The following is an 18,349-nucleotide window of genomic DNA, read 5'->3' as shown; positions in this document are numbered from 1 at the left end:
TCCTATGTTTTTAGCAAGCATAGTTATAGCATTTTGTGTGCACGCTTAAACTTCTGCTCAGCAGGAGCCTTTGGGTGCTGCCATGAATGCAAATGCACGTCATTAGCACCGTGCTTCTGCAGGACCCAGCCCCGTGGTTCCAGCCTGGAGCTCAGAGAGGTGCAAAGCAGAACCCCCGCCTCTGCTGCTCACCGTCCTTTATCCGTACCGCTCCCGTGCCACGTCAAACGGCAGAAGGGCTGCTTCTTTTCCCTCCACCATCTGCCCGCCTCACCTGCTCAGGGCTCTTGCTGTGCACGTGTGCTCAGCACAAAGCCTCTCCGCCATCCGTTTCAGTTGGTAAAGCTGATGGTGTCTCGGTAGCAGTCAGGAACACCACCTTACCTTTTCCCCACACATTTCAGTGGGAACAAGACGAACTCCTATTGTCAGCCTGACAGGCTGACTGAATTTACTGGTTCTGAATTTAAAGGGCTGAATTTACTGGTACTAGGCCTTGATTTCTTACCCAAACCAACGTGCTTAAAAGAACTTTGACTTGCTGCTCGCAGTCTTAACAATTAGCTAGCTCCAAAATGGTGAAACATCCACGTCTTCATTTCGGTGTAAAGGCTTGCAATGCGAACTTTACTGGATGACACACACAGTATAAATATAGTTATTTTGCTTTCTTTAGGGAATGTATCGTTCTCAATCCAGTTTTAGGATTACACTCTAATCTCAGTCTCTGAGCAGTCTGTGCCCACGTATCTAGGATTAGAATTCAGCCCTACAACTTCTCCAATGGTACCTTACCCCAATTAAGATGACATATTTCACGATCTTGTAGAACGTAACATTGGTATAATAACTTTCTTGTTTTGCAAAAGTAACTTATTTTACTGGTTGTGGGTTCTTGAATAAGTACAACTTCAGCACTAGCATAGTTTAAAGGTAGGAATGCTTGATATGACAGTTAATAACACTAGAGCATTAATAATTTATTTTTTTTTTCAACCAGAATCTGATTTCTCAAGTAATCAGGACAGCTTCTTCTAAGAAGGGAGGCAATGGGGATGAAAATGATACTATGCATGGGTTGCTTCATATATTTCACTCATAAGCTTGGATATATGCTTATATTATATGTTTAAGTGATTTCTCTGACATAAATGTACATGAAAATTTTCAACAACACCCAGCTTCTTTCAAGAGTCCACAGATCCGTTCATTGCAAAGGTATACCAAAAATTGCTTTTTAAAAATGCTAATTATATGCATTCGATGTATATAAAAGCAGTATTAACCAATGAAATCTTAATGCATTTAACTAAAAAAAAATAAGTCTTACAATAAATCTGTACTATACATAAGACGGTATTATAATATGGACACAGAACTGCTACAGACATTTTGAAAGCGCATAGAGGATGATTAGATTTCCAAATGCTTCTGGTTCATGAAGTTCGTGTCTTCCCACTTCTTGTCTAATAAACTGAGACAGAATTAGTACTGGGTGAGTGGTTCTGCCTGCTGCCAAGAAGGGTTTGCTAAGGGTAAGACTCTAAAGGTAGAGATTAACTTGTCTTCATCCCTGTAATGTGCTGTACAGCCAGGATTTGTGCAATAGGATCAGAGAAGAGCCATATATGAATGCAACACTGGACAGCTGGTGTGTATGAATTTATATGAACTCGGCAGCCGGATTTTGAGCTACTCTTAAATCCCAGCTAATATATGTATCAGAAGTATACTTTCCCTGTTCTCTCCTTAGAGACTTTTTTTTTTTTTGCTGATGTTGGTTTCTAATATGCTAGTTATTATGAAAATAGTAGGAGCCTTAAGTACCCTAATTTTGACCTGCCAGTCAGAGCCCCAGCTAAGTAACTCAAGAAGGTGTTTTTCCAAATGGGTGTAACATAAATTAGCTAAGTTCAGTATCTCCTCCTGACACAAGGTTATATACTAGTCTTAATATTAGGTTGTTGAGCTAAGTATGTATCCTACCACATCAACTCAATACTTCCCTGAACAGGAAAGGCAGGGAATTTAGCAAGTAATTTAATACGGATAACATATACATACAAAATGTGTCCTTTACATAAAATTTGCACCATACAGGTATTCTGACATTCAGCTTAGGAAAGCAGATTAGTTCCAGTGGAAACAGCATCCTGAAAACTTTTACCAGAAATACCAGAGTTATTTTTCATACATCTGAGAAGAAATCCAAGATAAATTAGATAGGATTGACTGGCACAACAGAAAACAAAACAAAACAGAGCGGCTTCATGAAGCAACTCCAGTGAAAACCTCATTAAGGAATCAAACCCTCATTTTGGCTCATGATGATTCAAAAACTGGGTCAGTGGAAGCAGTAAGCTACAGATTTAGTGGAAGATAAACTTTTAAGTTACATTATTCCATGACTTCTCAATATAGTATCTATTCCATATCAAACCAACAGACCACCTAGTCTGCCTTTGCAAGGATAAGTTGCTGATATCATGAACGTTGCCTGAAGTGATGCTCTCTGAATCTTGGCATATCTTTACTCATCCAATAGATAATAATCTATCGAAACATATGGATCAACTCCTCTATGGATGCTGCTGTATACGGAATGGAACCCTTTTTTCAGTGGAAATGCCAGCATTCAAGAGACAACCTCACTTTTTAAAAAGAAAGATTAAAAAAAAAGGTTTTAGATAGTCTCTGCTCCAGCTCTGAAAGGAAACACAGACTGTCACCAGTGTAACATGCTTCACATCCACACAAAATCCAGACTCTACAGAAAATATTATTGTGATACTGGTGCTAATGGTTTCTAACCACAGTTACTGTCGCTTGGTTGTTGGTCAAAACAGGCAGGGTATATTTGATCCTACATGAAGGCGGTGGTCTTGGGTCAGAATAGATGGGTCCTTTCCCAGCAGGTTTTCCGTGATTCCACACTTTAAAAGTTGCATCACATAATTTTAGTCACAGGTGTGATTTTATGGAAAGAAGGAAGGGGCTTTTACTACGACAGCAAAAGTATAGGAGTTCTAGGTAGGCCTGATAAACAAAAGCATCTTGCAATTCTATGTTTTTTCCCCCCCTCGCACAGGGACAGCTTCCCCAAAAACAAATATGTTCCCCACTGTGAACAGAGCAGGGACTTGAAGCAAAATTGAATTGAAGCAATTTCCTAAAATGATAAAGTGGTATAGCATTTCAGTCATCTGACAGAAGAAACTTTGTCAGTGTTAACATTAACTTTGATTTTTTTTCTTTCCTGATTTACTAAAATAAAAAGATAAAAACCTCCCAATTTTTTCCATGGTCCTTTGCTGGTTGCTTTGCACCTTGATATTCTCTAGTCAGGTGCACTAGGCTGTGTAGAAGTTAGAATGAAGTTTACAATTTCAGCTTTGTCTTCTAGAGCATTTAGTACATCCCACTCATCTATGAACAGAAACCACCCAGATGGCTCACTGGACCAATATGGTACGGCAAATATCATCTTTGCAGTTGCCACCTATTTTTTGAGCTGCTGCACAGTTTAGTTCTGCACTAAAACGCTTTAGTACTGAGCTTTAGTATGCTTTAGCAGCTCAGAAGCACTTTGGCAGCTCAAATGCTCTTCATGAGGCACCCAGCATCCTAAACCGCTTTAAGTCTAAAGTATCCGTAAAAAAAAAAAAAGGAGGAGGAGGTGGGGGGCAAATGGAAACATGTCTAGCCGCACACATTCATATCACTGTGTCAAGAACGATAGAGATAGTGCTGTTCCTCTTGGACTTGACAGGCTTGTCTGATTGCAGAAAGACCACAATCTTCGTCAACACAGAATCGAGCATTTACAGCATCCAGAAACGTAAAGAACACGACCAGACCAGGCTGCTCCAAACTCCATCCAGCCTGGTCTTAAACACTTCCAGGGGTGGGACAACTTGTATAAAACCTACTGTTTCTTATAGGGATGGGACAACTTGTATAAAACCTACTGTTTCTTGTATTGTTGAATGTCTTACTCCTTTCTTTGGGCCTGCTGATTCAGTTCTTCCCACTGGAAAAACCATTGCTATCTCCTTACAGCATGACTCCTCGGGATCACATGAGAAAGATGTCTATCCTGGGGGAGCAAGGAGCTCTCGAAGAAAAGCACTTGTACCGGTTAGCAAGTGGCATGGCAGCAGGAGGTAAGCAGAAAGAAACCGTACAGCACATTTGTTTGTAGGATTGCTAATCTCAAGAAACAGCCAGCAACAGGTTTAATGCCTTTAAAAAGGTATCTCAAATTTCTCTTAGGAGTAATTGGAAAAGCATATCTCTATTAAGGTAATTAAAAGTTAACATGGGGAATTCCTGGCATTCAGAAGCTGACCAAGAAATGCTAAGCATCTGGAAGAGGAGTCAAGGCCACAGAGGAGCTCAGCAACAGAAGCCGTAGCTGGACACTGTGAGGTTCTGGCTCACAACTGCAGGCTCTTCTTTCCAGAGCTGCTCTCTCACAAGGCAGGTCCCAGCTAGTAAGATTTTTTTCAAAGAAAAATTGTATTAGAAATGAAAACTCTCTCAAACAGAGAACTTCACATTCATGGCTATGCTCTTCTAGTTTAATAGTGACATATGAATTATTGCTGATTGTAAATTGTCCTTTTACACACTTGACTGTGCACATCCTGTTTATTTTTACTGCATTTTGATTGTATAAAACCATATTTAAGCAAAGCAGTTAAGGTGGCAGTGGAAACTGTGTATGCTTTGTGTCAGAACTGCGGCAGCGACAGGAGATGCTCATGAGGAATCAGCTGATGGCAGTAAACCCCCCGCTAATGGGCACCGGCCAGCAGAGAATGCAGGCGATTCCTTCCCAGTTCGAGCCTCGACTGGTAGACAGGTATTTTGCATCACTGCTCTACTGTAACACTGCAATTAAAGAATAAACGTTCATGTGCTGTCCTTGAGTATATAAAAACCTTGTATTATTATTAACCAAACAGTGTCCTTTCCATGTCTGAACGCATGTTTTTTCTCGCAGAGATTTGTTACCTTCAACCGAAATGATGGCATCAGCTGACCCGAGACAAATTCATATAGCATCCCACCTTGGGCCCACAGTCCCACAGCACACAAACATGCCAAACATATTGGCCAACCGTGTTTATCCAGGACCAGGTAATGGAGCATTGTCTGTATCCTGAAAAGCGATAGCATGCAACTGAGAAAACAAATGGTACCTATTTGTTTTTTCCCCCCATTGGTTTATCAGCAGTATCTACAAACCTAATTTATTTTCTTTGGTAAAATAATCTCACTAAAAGGAGACAGTCCTACAAGGGATTCTAAACTGTGCCAGTTTAGGTCTTAAACACCAATTTTAACTTCTGTTGAATACACTGATTTCCAAACCACTTGCATCTTTATGTTCTCTCTTTTTTTGTTTCCCAGACATTCCCACATCTAAACAGAAGGCTGCAGCTAAACAAATGAGTCCAATCAACAACATTTTTGCTACATTTAACTCATGCTCATGTATCAGTATTATCTGTTTTAAAAGACTACTTTATTGAACATATTATCTAATCACAGTACCAGATGCCATTTTATCTCTCAACAGATTATACTTTTTAAAAGGACTTGTTGGTTGTCCTGATTGGAGACTCAAAATTACAGAGCACGGCTCTAAGGGAAGGCTGGATACCACAGCATGGCAGCAGAACTGTGGTACACACATCATGCTGCAAATATATTCACACAAGTTTATTTATAATCAATTTACACACCACTTTATACTTATGGTTCCTTCTTTGACCAGAGGACACAGACTCTAGATTCTGCGTAGATCCATAATCAGAATTTCTGGCTTCAGATTCTTCCCCCTAAACACGGATCTCAAACAAGAGATTACCTCAGGAGGATATGCCTTTTAAAATAACATGACATCTAGGCTGAAAATAGTCTTTAATGAGCAGGTTTGCTTTGCTTAACTGGTGGCTAGTATTTTCTGAGCAGCTGTAACTACTTCAAAGACTTAAGTCACCAAATAACACCACCCTGCTATCTCCTTTATGGATAACAGCAGGTGCACCTAATGACACATCTGATCCTAGACTTCGTGTTTCTTCTGCATATTCCCACTGAAGTAACGAACACAAGTAGCATTTAACCTGAAGTCATACCAGCTTCCTGGAGAAGCACACAGTTCAAGCCTTAAAAAGCTTTTTGAAGTGCCTTTGTATTGCTCTGGGGTTTGTGCATTTGCTTGAGGAAACAAATGTAAGATTTTTTTTCCCTTCCCTTTAAGGATATAGCTTTCTCCAACCAGAATCCATGGAGGCTGTGGCCAGAAGGCAGGAACTGGTTCAGAAGCAAAATATTGCCAGGTAATTGAGAGTAAGCTTTGCACTGAGGTGCAGGCCAGGCTGAGGGCAGCAAAGGCAGATGGAAGTGATGAAGTAACAGACTTTGCTGATTTTTTTATTAGGAGTGATTGAGATAATTTTTCAAACCACCCAGAGAAGCAGAGGGCCCTCTCATCTCTGAGGGTCCGAGACTGTTGAACTTTCTGCTTGCCCCTATTTTGTTTTTAGCCTTAAAATGATATAGGGAAAAGAAACAAACCTCTTAGCTTGATTAAAGAAATAAACATGCTACAAATTGCAGACCCAGCCCTTGAGCTCTGGATCCAAACACCCTAAAGTTACAAAAAGTTAAAAACAAATTCAAACTTTACAGCTGTGTGCTATCACATGCAGTACTTTAAGCCCCCACAGCTGGGCCCTGGGGATGATTAGCCATGTCTCCACCCCACTAAGGGCAGACAGTTTTCCCAGTTTAAGCAAACAATGCGACTGTCAGGGTTACTATAGAGAGCCTGGTTGTTTGTACCAGTTTCAGTGTAATCAGTAGCTGGTGAAGTAGTCGCTAATGCCCTCCCTCACAGGCATGCCATTTCCATAAAGAAACTCTGACCCCAACTATAGCTGCACTGGGATTCAGCACAGCACCGAGCTGCAGCATCACTTGCATAGTGAGATTAAGAGCAAAGAACTGATAAATTTTGATTAGGCATCTCAACAGAACTATGACAGAAGTGTTTTAAGCTCTTCAGTAAGCCAGTCTTGATTGCTGAACTCATCCAAGCACAAGACTTGCATCAAAAATGTGCTTCACATAACTGCTGCCACACAGTAAAAACCCCAAGAAAGACAAGGAAAATAGCTAGGCACAAATAGTGCCAGCCTACATACCCTCGGCCATATCAGCACCACTGCTGCCTGTTCAGGTTCTTCCCTCAGCCCCCCAAACCCAAGAAACCCCCAACAGCCCAATTGTCTCCAAGACAATCTCTTACCCAACTCTCAAGCAGGTCCTAACAACTTCCCCCAGCTCTCCCCTTTCCTCTGGCTTTGATAACCAGGTGTTATCAAACAACCTGCTGCACCCCTGCAGCTGTGCTGGGCCCAAATGGGCCCAAATCCTTGCTCTTGAAGGGACTCTGCCCCCTTACCAAGGTCCCGTGATCCCTCCTACTCTAGGCTGCCAGAGGAGCAGGCCGCCCTGTCAAATCTAACACGAAAAAAAAATAAGAGGTGATAAAAGATCAGAACTGCCCTGACTGCTCGTGCTCTGTGTGTCTCTTAGGATGGAAATGGAGATGAGTGCTATTTTTCAGCAAAAAGAAATGGAGAAAGCTCATCGGAAAGGGCTGCTGGGCCTGGAAGCACCTTTCCTTTACCACGGGATGCCAGCCAGCCCCATTGCTTTCCGCGGCAGGCACAGACTACCTGAAGGCCACCTTCCCAGTGACCTATACGTTCATCGTACCACCCTCGATGAAATTCATGGCAACACTATGCTCATGGCAGCCAGCCCATACCCTCCAGTCGGTGCTTTGCAGAGGGAGAGGGGCCGCCGACCAGGAAGAAGAGCTGGAAATCCCAAAACCGCAGACTGTGGTGCCAGTGGCACGAAGAACCAAGCTGAAGACAAAACTGCAGACCTTGCTTCCACCGCAGTGGATGATGAGAAAGAGGACAAGAAAGAAGCCGAGGTGGAGGCACCAAACAAACATGAACAAAGCAAAAATCAGACCGAGCCATCTGCAGTTGCCAAAAACTGCAAAGAGTTTGAACAAGACCTGAGGAAAAACTGTGCTGCTCACGAAATTTCTGCTGAAAGCAACAGCTGCAGCAACACAAATGAGAAGGAATCTAATAGCTCTTGTGCTGCGTTTGATGACAAGTACATGTACCCTTCTGCAATCCCATTCTCAGCACTACCATATGGATTTCCAGTGCCCAGCAACCCATTGCTAACTCCAGGTTTGTCAAGTCTCCAGCCTGCAGTTAAAATGGCATATGGATATTTATTATTGTTAATGACTTGCTCTCTTGTTTCTTTCCTTTGTTTTAAGCAAAATTTTGGTACAACAGAGTCATGGCAACTGAATGTAGAATTCATATGCAGTGCTGTTAAAATCTGGGGCTCTGGATAAGTGTACAAATTCTTATGTTAACAGTCTTTTCCAACTGATTTGCCAGCAGAGTCCTACAAACGTAACATTTGTGTTTCTTCTTACAGGAGCACATGGCCTGATCCTGAATGGAGAAGACATTTCTACCATCGAAGACATTCGCAAGTGGACTGTTGATGATGTATACAACTTCATCGGTAGCCTCCCAGGCTGTTCAGATTATGCCCAGGTGATTACAAACATACGTCACATTCACAGTCACATTTTAAGGTCTTTAGGATCATCTAGATTTAAAGGCCGTTGAACAAATCTGTTACAGGTTAACTAGTTGTCCCAAAATTATAAATGTAGTAGTATCCCATGCTCTGAGAGGTCGCATGCACTTCTGCTCACATGCTGCAATCTGCAGTCATCGCTCATGACACATACTAACAGCAGCAAAACAATAATATAAAAAAGTATCTTAATTTTTTTCTTTCTACATACCCTGCACAATTTTTAAAGCACTTCTACGTTCTTGGATATTGGTTTAGCCCACCTACCCCCCTGAGCTCTTATGAGCATCATTGCATTTAAAAAAGTGAAATATCATGAGAAATGCAAGCAAAGAGGTTGAAATCGCGTATACTCCTGGGAAGGATCTAATAAGATGAACACTCCTCTTTCATTGACAGCAGGCTGCTCAAGTTTCCTAAAACAAAACAACCAACAAAACAACCCAAATGAAACAAACAAACAAAAACTTCACTGAGTAACATGGAAAGATGACAAAGTTCCCCAGAAGAACAAGTAGATTTGCTACAGGCAAATGTGCAGATATCTGTACATCTGAACAAATGGCCTCACAGTGCAGTTAAGAGATAACTATGACGATAAAACACTAAAATTATTTCTGCCTTTTGTTGTCTATGCCTCAGGATTAAGCATAAAAAATAACCAGTGAAGTCTGCTTTATCACCCCGTGGTGTTATTTTCTTGTTTCATGTAAGATATTCAAAGACCACGCTATTGATGGAGAAACCCTCCCGCTGCTAACAGAGGAACATCTCCTGGATACGATGGGATTAAAACTCGGACCAGCATTAAAAATCCGCTCTCAGGTATGATCATCAAATGTACCAAAACCAGCAAGTCACAAAGATGTGAAGGAATCAGAAGTTATCAGGATAAAATTTTTCCAAACAATACGCATTTTTTCTCACTAATAAGGTAATTACCGTAATATTGGGGTAAAAAAAATGCCTCCAGCATAGTTTGCTTTCGCTTCCCTGCATGTACCAACAGCATGCAGGGAGACAGTGGAGGTGGAAGGGTTGTGAGGACCGACAGTTTGAGAGATGCTCAAAGTAGAGTGAGGATAGAACTGAACTGGAGGCTACGCTGAGGCTGGCAATGGAAAAGATATTTGATGGATTTATTCCATTGCACTCTTTTCCTTTCCCAGCTGGTAAGAAGTGTTCTGATACACACTTGCTTTTGTTCCAGCCTGGCCTTTAAAGATGCCAAGTGAATGTTTCTACAGCCTTTCTGGGAATATCATCTTACATGTTTCATTGACAGGCTGTCCCTTTACATTTAAAATTTTCTGCTCTTCATTTTATCCAGTAATATAAACTCTCTGTGCGTTTCAGTTGTCTACCTGTCTGTTTTCTTTAATCTCAAGCTCTCTGTCACTCTTCTTTTTTTAAAACCACCTTCCCAGCTCCTGGCAGGCAGTTTGCCTCCCCTCTGTCTCATGGGTGCCACAGTACCTAGAGAGCAAGAGCTGTCAGAGCCAGCACGCTGAGCCATTTCCCAGGCAGGCTATGCTGAGCATTGCCAAGCTCCTTCCACAAGAAAAATGGAAAAAGGCCGAGCCTAGAAAAATATGAGAGAGAAAATGGAGGAGATTTTTTTTCACTTTTGCTAACCACTGATAAGATGGTTGGGATCTACACACCTTCCAGGCTTTGTCCCTGGCATTGCTACGTAACAGCCAGCCTCAACGTTTAATGATGTTAACTCTACCTCAAGAAGCAGCTGCTGCAACTGTGTTTCTGTCTTTAAAGGTGTCTCGACGTCTGGGCAATGTGCTCTACATGATGAATCTTCCTTTGTCTGTGCCTCTGCCGTCTGCTCCAGGCAAACCGTCAGACCAGCCCTCCGACATAGCCTCCCCTCTTCACTGCAACAGCAGTGGCGATGCACTGGATAGTCCCTGCTCGCAGGGTCCAGAAGCTTCAAAAACAGTGGAACAGATTGTTTCAGAGAGCAGGGAAAATCCGTGTGACACAGCTGGATCTCAGGCTGACTTCCAGATGATCACTTTTCAAAAAAGTTGAGCTGGGTCCAGGGCATAAAACGTTATTGCTGATACAGGAACCTCTAGTTACAGAGTGTTTGAGAGGATAGCCGCAGCCTGAAACCCCTGCATGACTGGGACTGAACGAAATAAGCTGCAAATGATGCATGAGGCAGTGTGGTATCTCAAAAGCATTTTAAAAATGCAACTACATATTAGTGCAATTACTTTCAAGTGCAATTCATTGAAAAGAATATCAGTACAGCTAACAGATACATTTAAATTTTCATTAAAGTCTGGTGTCATCACTGACATTTGTCAGAGGCTCAGAGCACTCCGTACAGTTATGCAGGCTGCTGCAGAACTACAAGGAAAAGCTGCCGCTGCATAGCTGACTTCTGCTTCTGTTGAAGCAAAATTTACACAGAAAATGTATACAGTGGAATTTACATAGAATTCATTGGGAGACTAAGGAATTGCCTGCTACAGAGAGAGAAATATACCCTAGACTCAGCAATTTGAGTTAATTCCATTCCCATTCTAGATCAAAGCCTTTCAAAGTGCCTGGGAAGGACGTAAGGGTATAGGCAGGGTACGCAGATTAAATCCTGGACATCAAAATAATGTGTGTAGCAGCCATTTTAATTATTCTGAGTCATTCTTATTGCCAGGGCTGGAACCTGCTTTGCGTGACTACATGGATGAGCTGAGTTTAGAGTGGAGCACAGGCAGACGTTGTCGTGAAGACCCGTCGCTGAGACAGCAACATCCCTGGAGGTGGCAGGTTGAAAGGCTCCCAGTTCCTGCCAGCCTTGCTCCCTGCAGCAGCAGCCTTCATCTCTGCTCCCCTGGGCAGGCCACGGACAGCCCTCAACTCAGCAGAGTACTCGGTGTTCTTCATATTGGAAGAGGTCACCAACTGTAGCCTGAAATCTATCTTTTCTCTGCACAACTGTGTTTTCCCCTCACTTCTGCTACCTATGGCTACTTACCAATTATGCTGTCCAAACTTTGCAGCCTTGAGAGGAAGGGCAAGTATCTATGGCATTCCGTTTCTGAAACAGCAGTCTTGCTTATAAAAGGAGTTATGGCTGATTCTGCTTTTGCTGAACACTGCCACTGACTCCAGTTATGGCAGTTCGGGGCTCTGTGTGTTAACCTCCTAATACTGTAAGCAGGGTTTACATTTTTAGGGTTAACTGATAAATCCCAGTAAGGCCTGATGGACAACTGTGGATGTTATGCAGCAAAATACTCCGAAGTTGCTGGCAGTAATCTTCTGTGATCTTGTGAAATTATTGGGACTCTTTCCATTAACACAAGAGTTTGGATTATGTCTTACACATCATGTGTGGGCATCTTTCACATAAGGAACTGTTTGCTGAATACTCAATAGTGTTAGAAAAAGCAAAATTATAACCTGAAACTGGAAAGCCTACACATAATTCCATAAGGCTGTCTAAGAAGAGTACAACAACATGATTAATCTTGGAATGGCTTTGCTTGGAATTAGTTTGCTGTTTGCTTTGTCTCAATGAGTTTCACAAAGTGTCAAGCTCTGTTCTCCTTATTAACTTTTCTATATTTTTTCAAGGTTTTAAAACTTAGTAAGGCAGCTAGGAGAGTTTTATGTTGAACTTAATAATGAAAAATGTTTACTTTTCCAGATTCTGGATAAAACACAATTTTCAATGTAAAAATATCCCATTTGTAATGCTTTTACTTGTTATTTTAATATGTAACTTCTTAGATTACTTGCATCAGAAGAAAAGTTTTACTTTTATAGTAATTTAATTGTTATGATTTCCCCCTTTTTTTGAAGTAGATTCTTTATGAAACGTTGGTGAAAAAGAAAATATTTTTATATAGTAAAAGTATCAGGGACACCAATTTTGTTTAGCATCTGAAACAATTTCTAACTTTGTTGTTGTTGGTCGTTTTTGTAAAGTTGACTATCATATTGGCAATGCCATTTATCTAATTAAACACAATTAATGTACTGGTTTTCCAATGGCACCTCCTCACCGTCTTACTCTTCGTGAGACCTTCACCCTGAAAGAGGAATGCCAGATGCATTTGAAGGTCAACTGGGCCACAAGATGTCGCTGCAAAGCTACGAGAGGTCAGCCAAATCCATCCCAAAGTGACACGCAGCACACTGGGGCTACAGGTGGCCTGTCAAGAGCAAGGATGTGAAGAAACTGAACTTGTTTTTCTCAAGTAGCAGCAGAGGAGCATGACTTGAAATCCTATATGCCAGGGAAGAAAGCCTGAAATCTGGCTCTGAAGAGTGTGTCTGTTTTTGTAAATGGTTCAGACGTGAACGGTTCCAAAAGCTGAGAAAGACGGGATTCAAACTTTGCAGTCTGATACCACTTCTGGAATTAAAAAAAAAAAAAAAAAAAGAAAAAAAGAAAAGCATGTGATCCTTTGCACATACTGGGCTCTTCTTCCCAAAGCTACGCAAGGAATGAGTTCATGGCTTCCTGTACTGGGAGGAGATGCGTCAGAGCAGCTAAACTCCAACAAGGCCTGGACTGCATACTGTGCTAGAGGGAAATAGGAAGGAAAGGGATTTACCTAAACGGACATAATCTTTTCTATTTCTAACGAAGGAAATATCACTAATAATGAAAGTTTCCTCTCTGACAAACACTTCAGAAAGAAAGAAAAGCAAACCAAAACAAAAATAAGGTTAAAATTTAAAAATATATATATAGAATCAGTAGACGGTCATACTTTCATTTTTGTTTTGTTTTCAGGTGTTATGTTTACACTGAAACACTCGAGGCCTTGCTGATTCCCAGCATCTGCATGTGGTTTTTTGTTTTTCAGTGATTATTCTAGCTGCAAATGGGTGTAGCTAGCAATCACAAGTAAGTAGCAGAGCTGGCAGAACTGCGGTACTTGTTGATTTTCTGGTGGCTATACCTCTGCTGCACTCATTTTTTCTGCTATGCTATTTAAATCACATTGGAATGCAGATGATGTATTTTAATACATGTGGCATCATCAGAGGTGTTTCACTTAACATCAGTTGTGTGTTAGGCTGTAACACACGCATTAACAGCTCTGCTGGGTGGAGTTGCAGTCATCCAACCCTATCCAGAAGTAATTTTGATAAAAATTGCATAAAAGCAGACACAAATCAAACCCAGTGGTTCAATAAAATGAAGGATGTGTCACCTGAATGTGTGGCATCATAGGTCCAAATTCCTCATCGCCTTCCTGTACTGATTTTGCATTTAACATGTTAACTAACAGTGACAGAACAGCATTTAACAGAATCCTATAATGGAAGAGCTTTCAGACCAGACAAACAACAATCTAAACTCGGCATTTAAGGTATATCTAAGACTGAAACCCCTTAAGGAAGTTTTTTTTTTCCTATCTGGGAAAAACAAACAAAAAACAAAAACACCAACAACCAAGATCTGCAGGTGGAAATGGCTAAACATTGAATGAATTCCTTATTCTACTTTGCTTGCACATGCAGCTTTGGCTTTATCTGTTAAACTTTCTTTATCCCAACCCATGAGTTATCTCACTTTTACTTTTCTGACTCTCTCCCCACCTCCCACTGGGGGGGAGTGAGCACGTGGCTGCGTGGTGCTGAGCTGCCTACCAGGGCTAAACCACAGCAGAGGCTTCTGTATTTAAAGACTTCCTTAATATACATTGATGCAATACAACCCTAAAACAGCCGGCCAGGCTCAAAGTTGTTACTAACGTTCAAATCAATTTTTTCCTATGTATGTGCTACATGAGCAACCATGCTCTTGGCTCTCCAATGGGTTTGTGAAACACTGTCTTCTCCGAAAATGCAAGAAACAGTGATAAGAAACCATAGTTTTATGGGGAGAACTGTACCCTTTCCCGTCTCTCCTCCCATTAGTACTGCCATGCTATTCTATATGTACTTAAAGGCTAGGACATCCGAGCATTGGGTGACCTCCACCCAACCTTCATTCACATTCAGCTTGGAATCGTTCCTTTGCAGGCTTGTCTTTATAAAACAAACAAACAAGAAACAGTCATCAAAGTTCACATCATTGAAAGAGCCTGACACAGTAAACTGTATCAAAATATACATTTCTTATTAAAACGGTAAGTCTGAGCATACGTGGACAGCCATCCGTATTTTTAAGAGTGCCATCCTTGGCAGCACCAGGAAAATGAAAGCATGGAATCAAGCTTTGTAATACAACCCAAATACACGAGCCAAAGAAGAGACGTTTTTGACTGACATGGATGTGCGATGCATTTTACAAACCGTGTGCATAATAGTCAAAGCCCCATGCAGCTTTCAGATCAGGTAGATGTAATCCAAAACTATTGTAAGAACCAAGGCCTCCTTTGTACATGAGCTATTCATTCTACTTCTAATACAATACACAAAACTCCGCATTTATTTGCTGAATAAGTCTCTTCTGTGCTTTAAAACTCCCCCTACTATTTGCCATAAACAAATTGCATGCGCTCTGACTTCCATCAGGGCAGGTACGTGCTTCAGCCCTTTACAAAACACCTGGTCAAAGGAAGAAGCGTGATGTTCTATGAATCAGCCTATTTGACTTCTTTATTCATTATTCACTGGAAAATAACAAGTCAGTTCAATGAGGCTGGGTGTTCATCAGGGTTCTCCTACCTGTGATGCTTGGCTTTGACTAAGCCCTTCATGCTATATTAATTCTAAAATAATAGGAATACATTTATGGTAAGTGAAAAACCCGCCTCTCCTATTTCATTTGTTGTAGGCCACAAAAAAAATAATATTTTTATTCAGTTGACTTGGCCTTTATACATTCCTTTCCCTTGCCCTACTGCCAAGTTTACCTAAGTCTGTATTCTTCAAAGCAGACATTAGTTCTGCTACTATCCGTGTGTTCTTCTTGGACAACAATTTCTCTGTTGTTAAGGATACAAAGTCTTTTACTGAGATTATAGAAAAAAGGAACCTATTGCCCATGTTATATAGAGATTTTTTTTTTATATATAGTACAATGAAGACACGAATAGATGTTTTGCTTTTACAAAATTTAAAAACACACGTATCTGGCATCTGCATGTGTGAACTACTGAAATAAAAATCAATCAACCAAAATAGCAAACAGAAAAAGCACTCCTAACCAAAGGGAAAAAAGAAAGCATCGCAAGTCAATCTGGTTTCATCTTTGCTGATTACCTTTCAGTTACAAGGTTCAAACAGCTCTGCTAGATAAGTGCTGCTCAGCCTGTGATTCATGGGCTTCCAGCAGTCTGTAAACAGTCTGCCTTGACTGTCTGTAAAGCACTCACCAGCTTCTGGTTGAATCCGTTAATTTGAGAAATGTAAACTCGAGAATCACATTTTTATATAACAACGATTTTTAACTCAAACACTCGTAGTCATAACAACAAACTTATGGTTTTATAAAACAATAACATTTAGTTTTTCCTAATGCTAGATCTTTAATTATCGCCATTCTCCTCCCCCTCCTGCCACTGCCAAAAAATACAGAGGTACAAGCAAGCCCCTTTTTTTTCCAAAAGCCTGAGCTTGTTCTTCCAAAAAATGGGTTGATGTATTTTCCATTTAACTTTTTGTATATCCGGGTACATCCCCACTGAATCCAGTAGGGTCTGTTGGACCAGCAGAATTGATATCAGGCGAGTCATATCCTTACTAGGGTTCACCAGTCGGTAAAACAAAAACTTATTCTTGCATTGAACAAAGCTGGTATCTGAAATTGATGAAACTGATTACAGAAGGACTAGAATCAGGGGAAATTCATGCTTAGGTCAACTGTGTTTTTTTGAAAGTTATAAATATCAAATAATTCTGAGTTATGCAGAAATGAAAAGGAACTTGCAAGAATGGAATTACTGCAGAAGCTTCTTAGTAAAAGATAATTCTGGAGATTTTTCTAATGAATCTTTGTTGCTCTGCTAAATTAAAAGCTGAGTGGTGAACTAAATATTTATAAGCTTCTGAGATGGAAGTGACTCAGGATATGTCTACACTGGAGTGTGCTTCTGAGTAATGACTCGTGTTTGTGGGTGGATGTTAGCTAAACCTGCCATGAAAGTATGTGTTGCTGTACAGTATGAGGCCCATCTTCTTTGTATTTTGAACACATATTCAATGCTGAAGCTGACTGGATAAAATGGGAAGTCACTCCAGAGCCTGCAGCATGCTATCATGTATAGATGCTCTAGGAAATGGCTCCTAATGCATTGTTTGGGAATTTATCTATCCTCAGCTCCCTCTGTGGATGCTCTTCCCTCCTTCCTGCCTTCCCTCCCACCCGTCTTCCTTCCCCTCAGCATAACAGTTGAGGTAACTCTGATTCGTGTTTTCCCATCTCTTCCCCCAAAGCCAGAGGGACTAGCCATGGGTCCAGAGCTTTATAAAAGTGAATGGCTAGTTCAGCAGAACAGATGCTTGGTCGAACTTCTAGTGTTACCTCACTTTCTGTGTTGCAGAAGGCAGCGTGACGCAAAAGACAATTTGTGACATGCTTGGCAGTAATTCAGTTGCTGACACGTGGACTTGCACTTCTGGCGCATATCAACTATGCCACAGTGGTAAGACCACATCATCTTACAAGCCTGACCAACACTGACCCAATACAACAGGACTACCAATAGCACACATGCCAGTAAATTGCCAGAAACAAGTGAATGTAAGGGTAGAAGAAAATATATACCAGACAGAGCAGAACACTGCTTGCCTCAGTGTTCTGCCTCAGAGGCCAATAAAGGACACCTAAAAGCAGAGTGTAAAAACAAAGCAAATGTCTCAGAGCACTTCTTTTATCTACAAGGATCTATTACACACCAGCCAGAGGTGATTTTTTGTTGTTTCATGAATGCATCTTTTTTTTTTTTTTTTTTAAACTAAGTTTCCAGCATCCCTGCTGCCATATTAGATAACATAGTTGATTACACACAGGCTAATGAAATGCTGTGGGTTTTGCTTCAGTTGACAAAGGAAACCACTCCACTTGCATGCAATATCCTTCACAACAGTAATTTAAGTGCTCATGATTCGGAAACCTTACTTTAATAAAAATGGCAGTTGTCACTTAAGAGGCTGTAAATTCACTGCATAATTCTGAAATGCTCCTTTTCCAACATGCCCCACAGTTAACATGGACACTTACCTTAAAGGCAAGCAGTTTGAACCTCCAATTCCATTGCCTCGTTTTCTTGAGATTCTGCCAGTTGCTTCTCTCCTGTTCTCCAGCCATACTTGTGAGTACCAATGAGCTTGTCCCATGCAAGATTCAGTCTTGATAGGTTCCGCATTCCACAGTGATAGTAAGTTCTCTATCCAGTGCCTCACACTGGAGGATACGTTCCCTGGCCCACTTTCCGTACTTCAGTCCTTTTCACGGATCTGCTTGAGGTGATCAGTTTGCTGACAGCAAATCATGACAGCAACAGGCCACTTTTCATTGTTTTATTTGTCAAATTATATTCTTCGTGCTTGTGTCCTGATCATTAATGCTTGGTTGCTTCAGTTGCCAAACCATCGTTTCGGCACCAATGGAAGATTGTTATTATTAGCAAGCCATAAGTTGTAGATGGCTAAAAGTTCTTCTGCAAGAAATCCTCAATTTCAGATGTGCTTTTACATTACT

At 41.0% G+C, this 18,349-nt stretch overlaps 1 protein-coding gene across 1 annotated transcript; it reads left to right on the top strand.

The window, feature by feature from the left end:
• The first annotated feature begins 4,060 nt into the window (after positions 1–4,060).
• On the top strand, positions 4,061–10,764 carry SAMD7 (sterile alpha motif domain containing 7). The gene is made up of 8 exons (XM_035557198.1): positions 4,061–4,163; positions 4,738–4,864; positions 5,006–5,142; positions 6,272–6,350; positions 7,612–8,291; positions 8,551–8,672; positions 9,433–9,543; positions 10,492–10,764. The coding sequence occupies exons 1-8, from the start codon at positions 4,061–4,063 to the stop codon at positions 10,762–10,764; spliced, it is 1,632 nt and encodes a 543-aa protein (XP_035413091.1).
• The last annotated feature ends 7,585 nt before the right edge of the window (positions 10,765–18,349 follow it).

The sequence above is a fragment of the Cygnus atratus genome, chromosome 9 (assembly GCF_013377495.2).
Source record: "Cygnus atratus isolate AKBS03 ecotype Queensland, Australia chromosome 9, CAtr_DNAZoo_HiC_assembly, whole genome shotgun sequence".
Taxonomy (NCBI): Eukaryota; Metazoa; Chordata; class Aves; order Anseriformes; family Anatidae; genus Cygnus; species Cygnus atratus.
This window is presented reverse-complemented; position numbering and strand designations above follow the sequence as displayed.

Bases quoted from the DNA above. Each gene is read 5' to 3' on its own strand.
- SAMD7 (XM_035557198.1), top strand. From the start codon at position 4,061: ATGACTCCTCGGGATCACATGAGAAAGATGTCTATCCTGGGGGAGCAA. The intron at 4,164-4,737 runs GTAAGCAGAAAG...GCTTTGTGTCAG, and splicing joins AAGTGGCATGGCAGCAGGAG to AACTGCGGCAGCGACAGGAG. The intron at 6,351-7,611 runs GTAATTGAGAGT...TGTGTCTCTTAG, and splicing joins CAGAAGCAAAATATTGCCAG to GATGGAAATGGAGATGAGTG.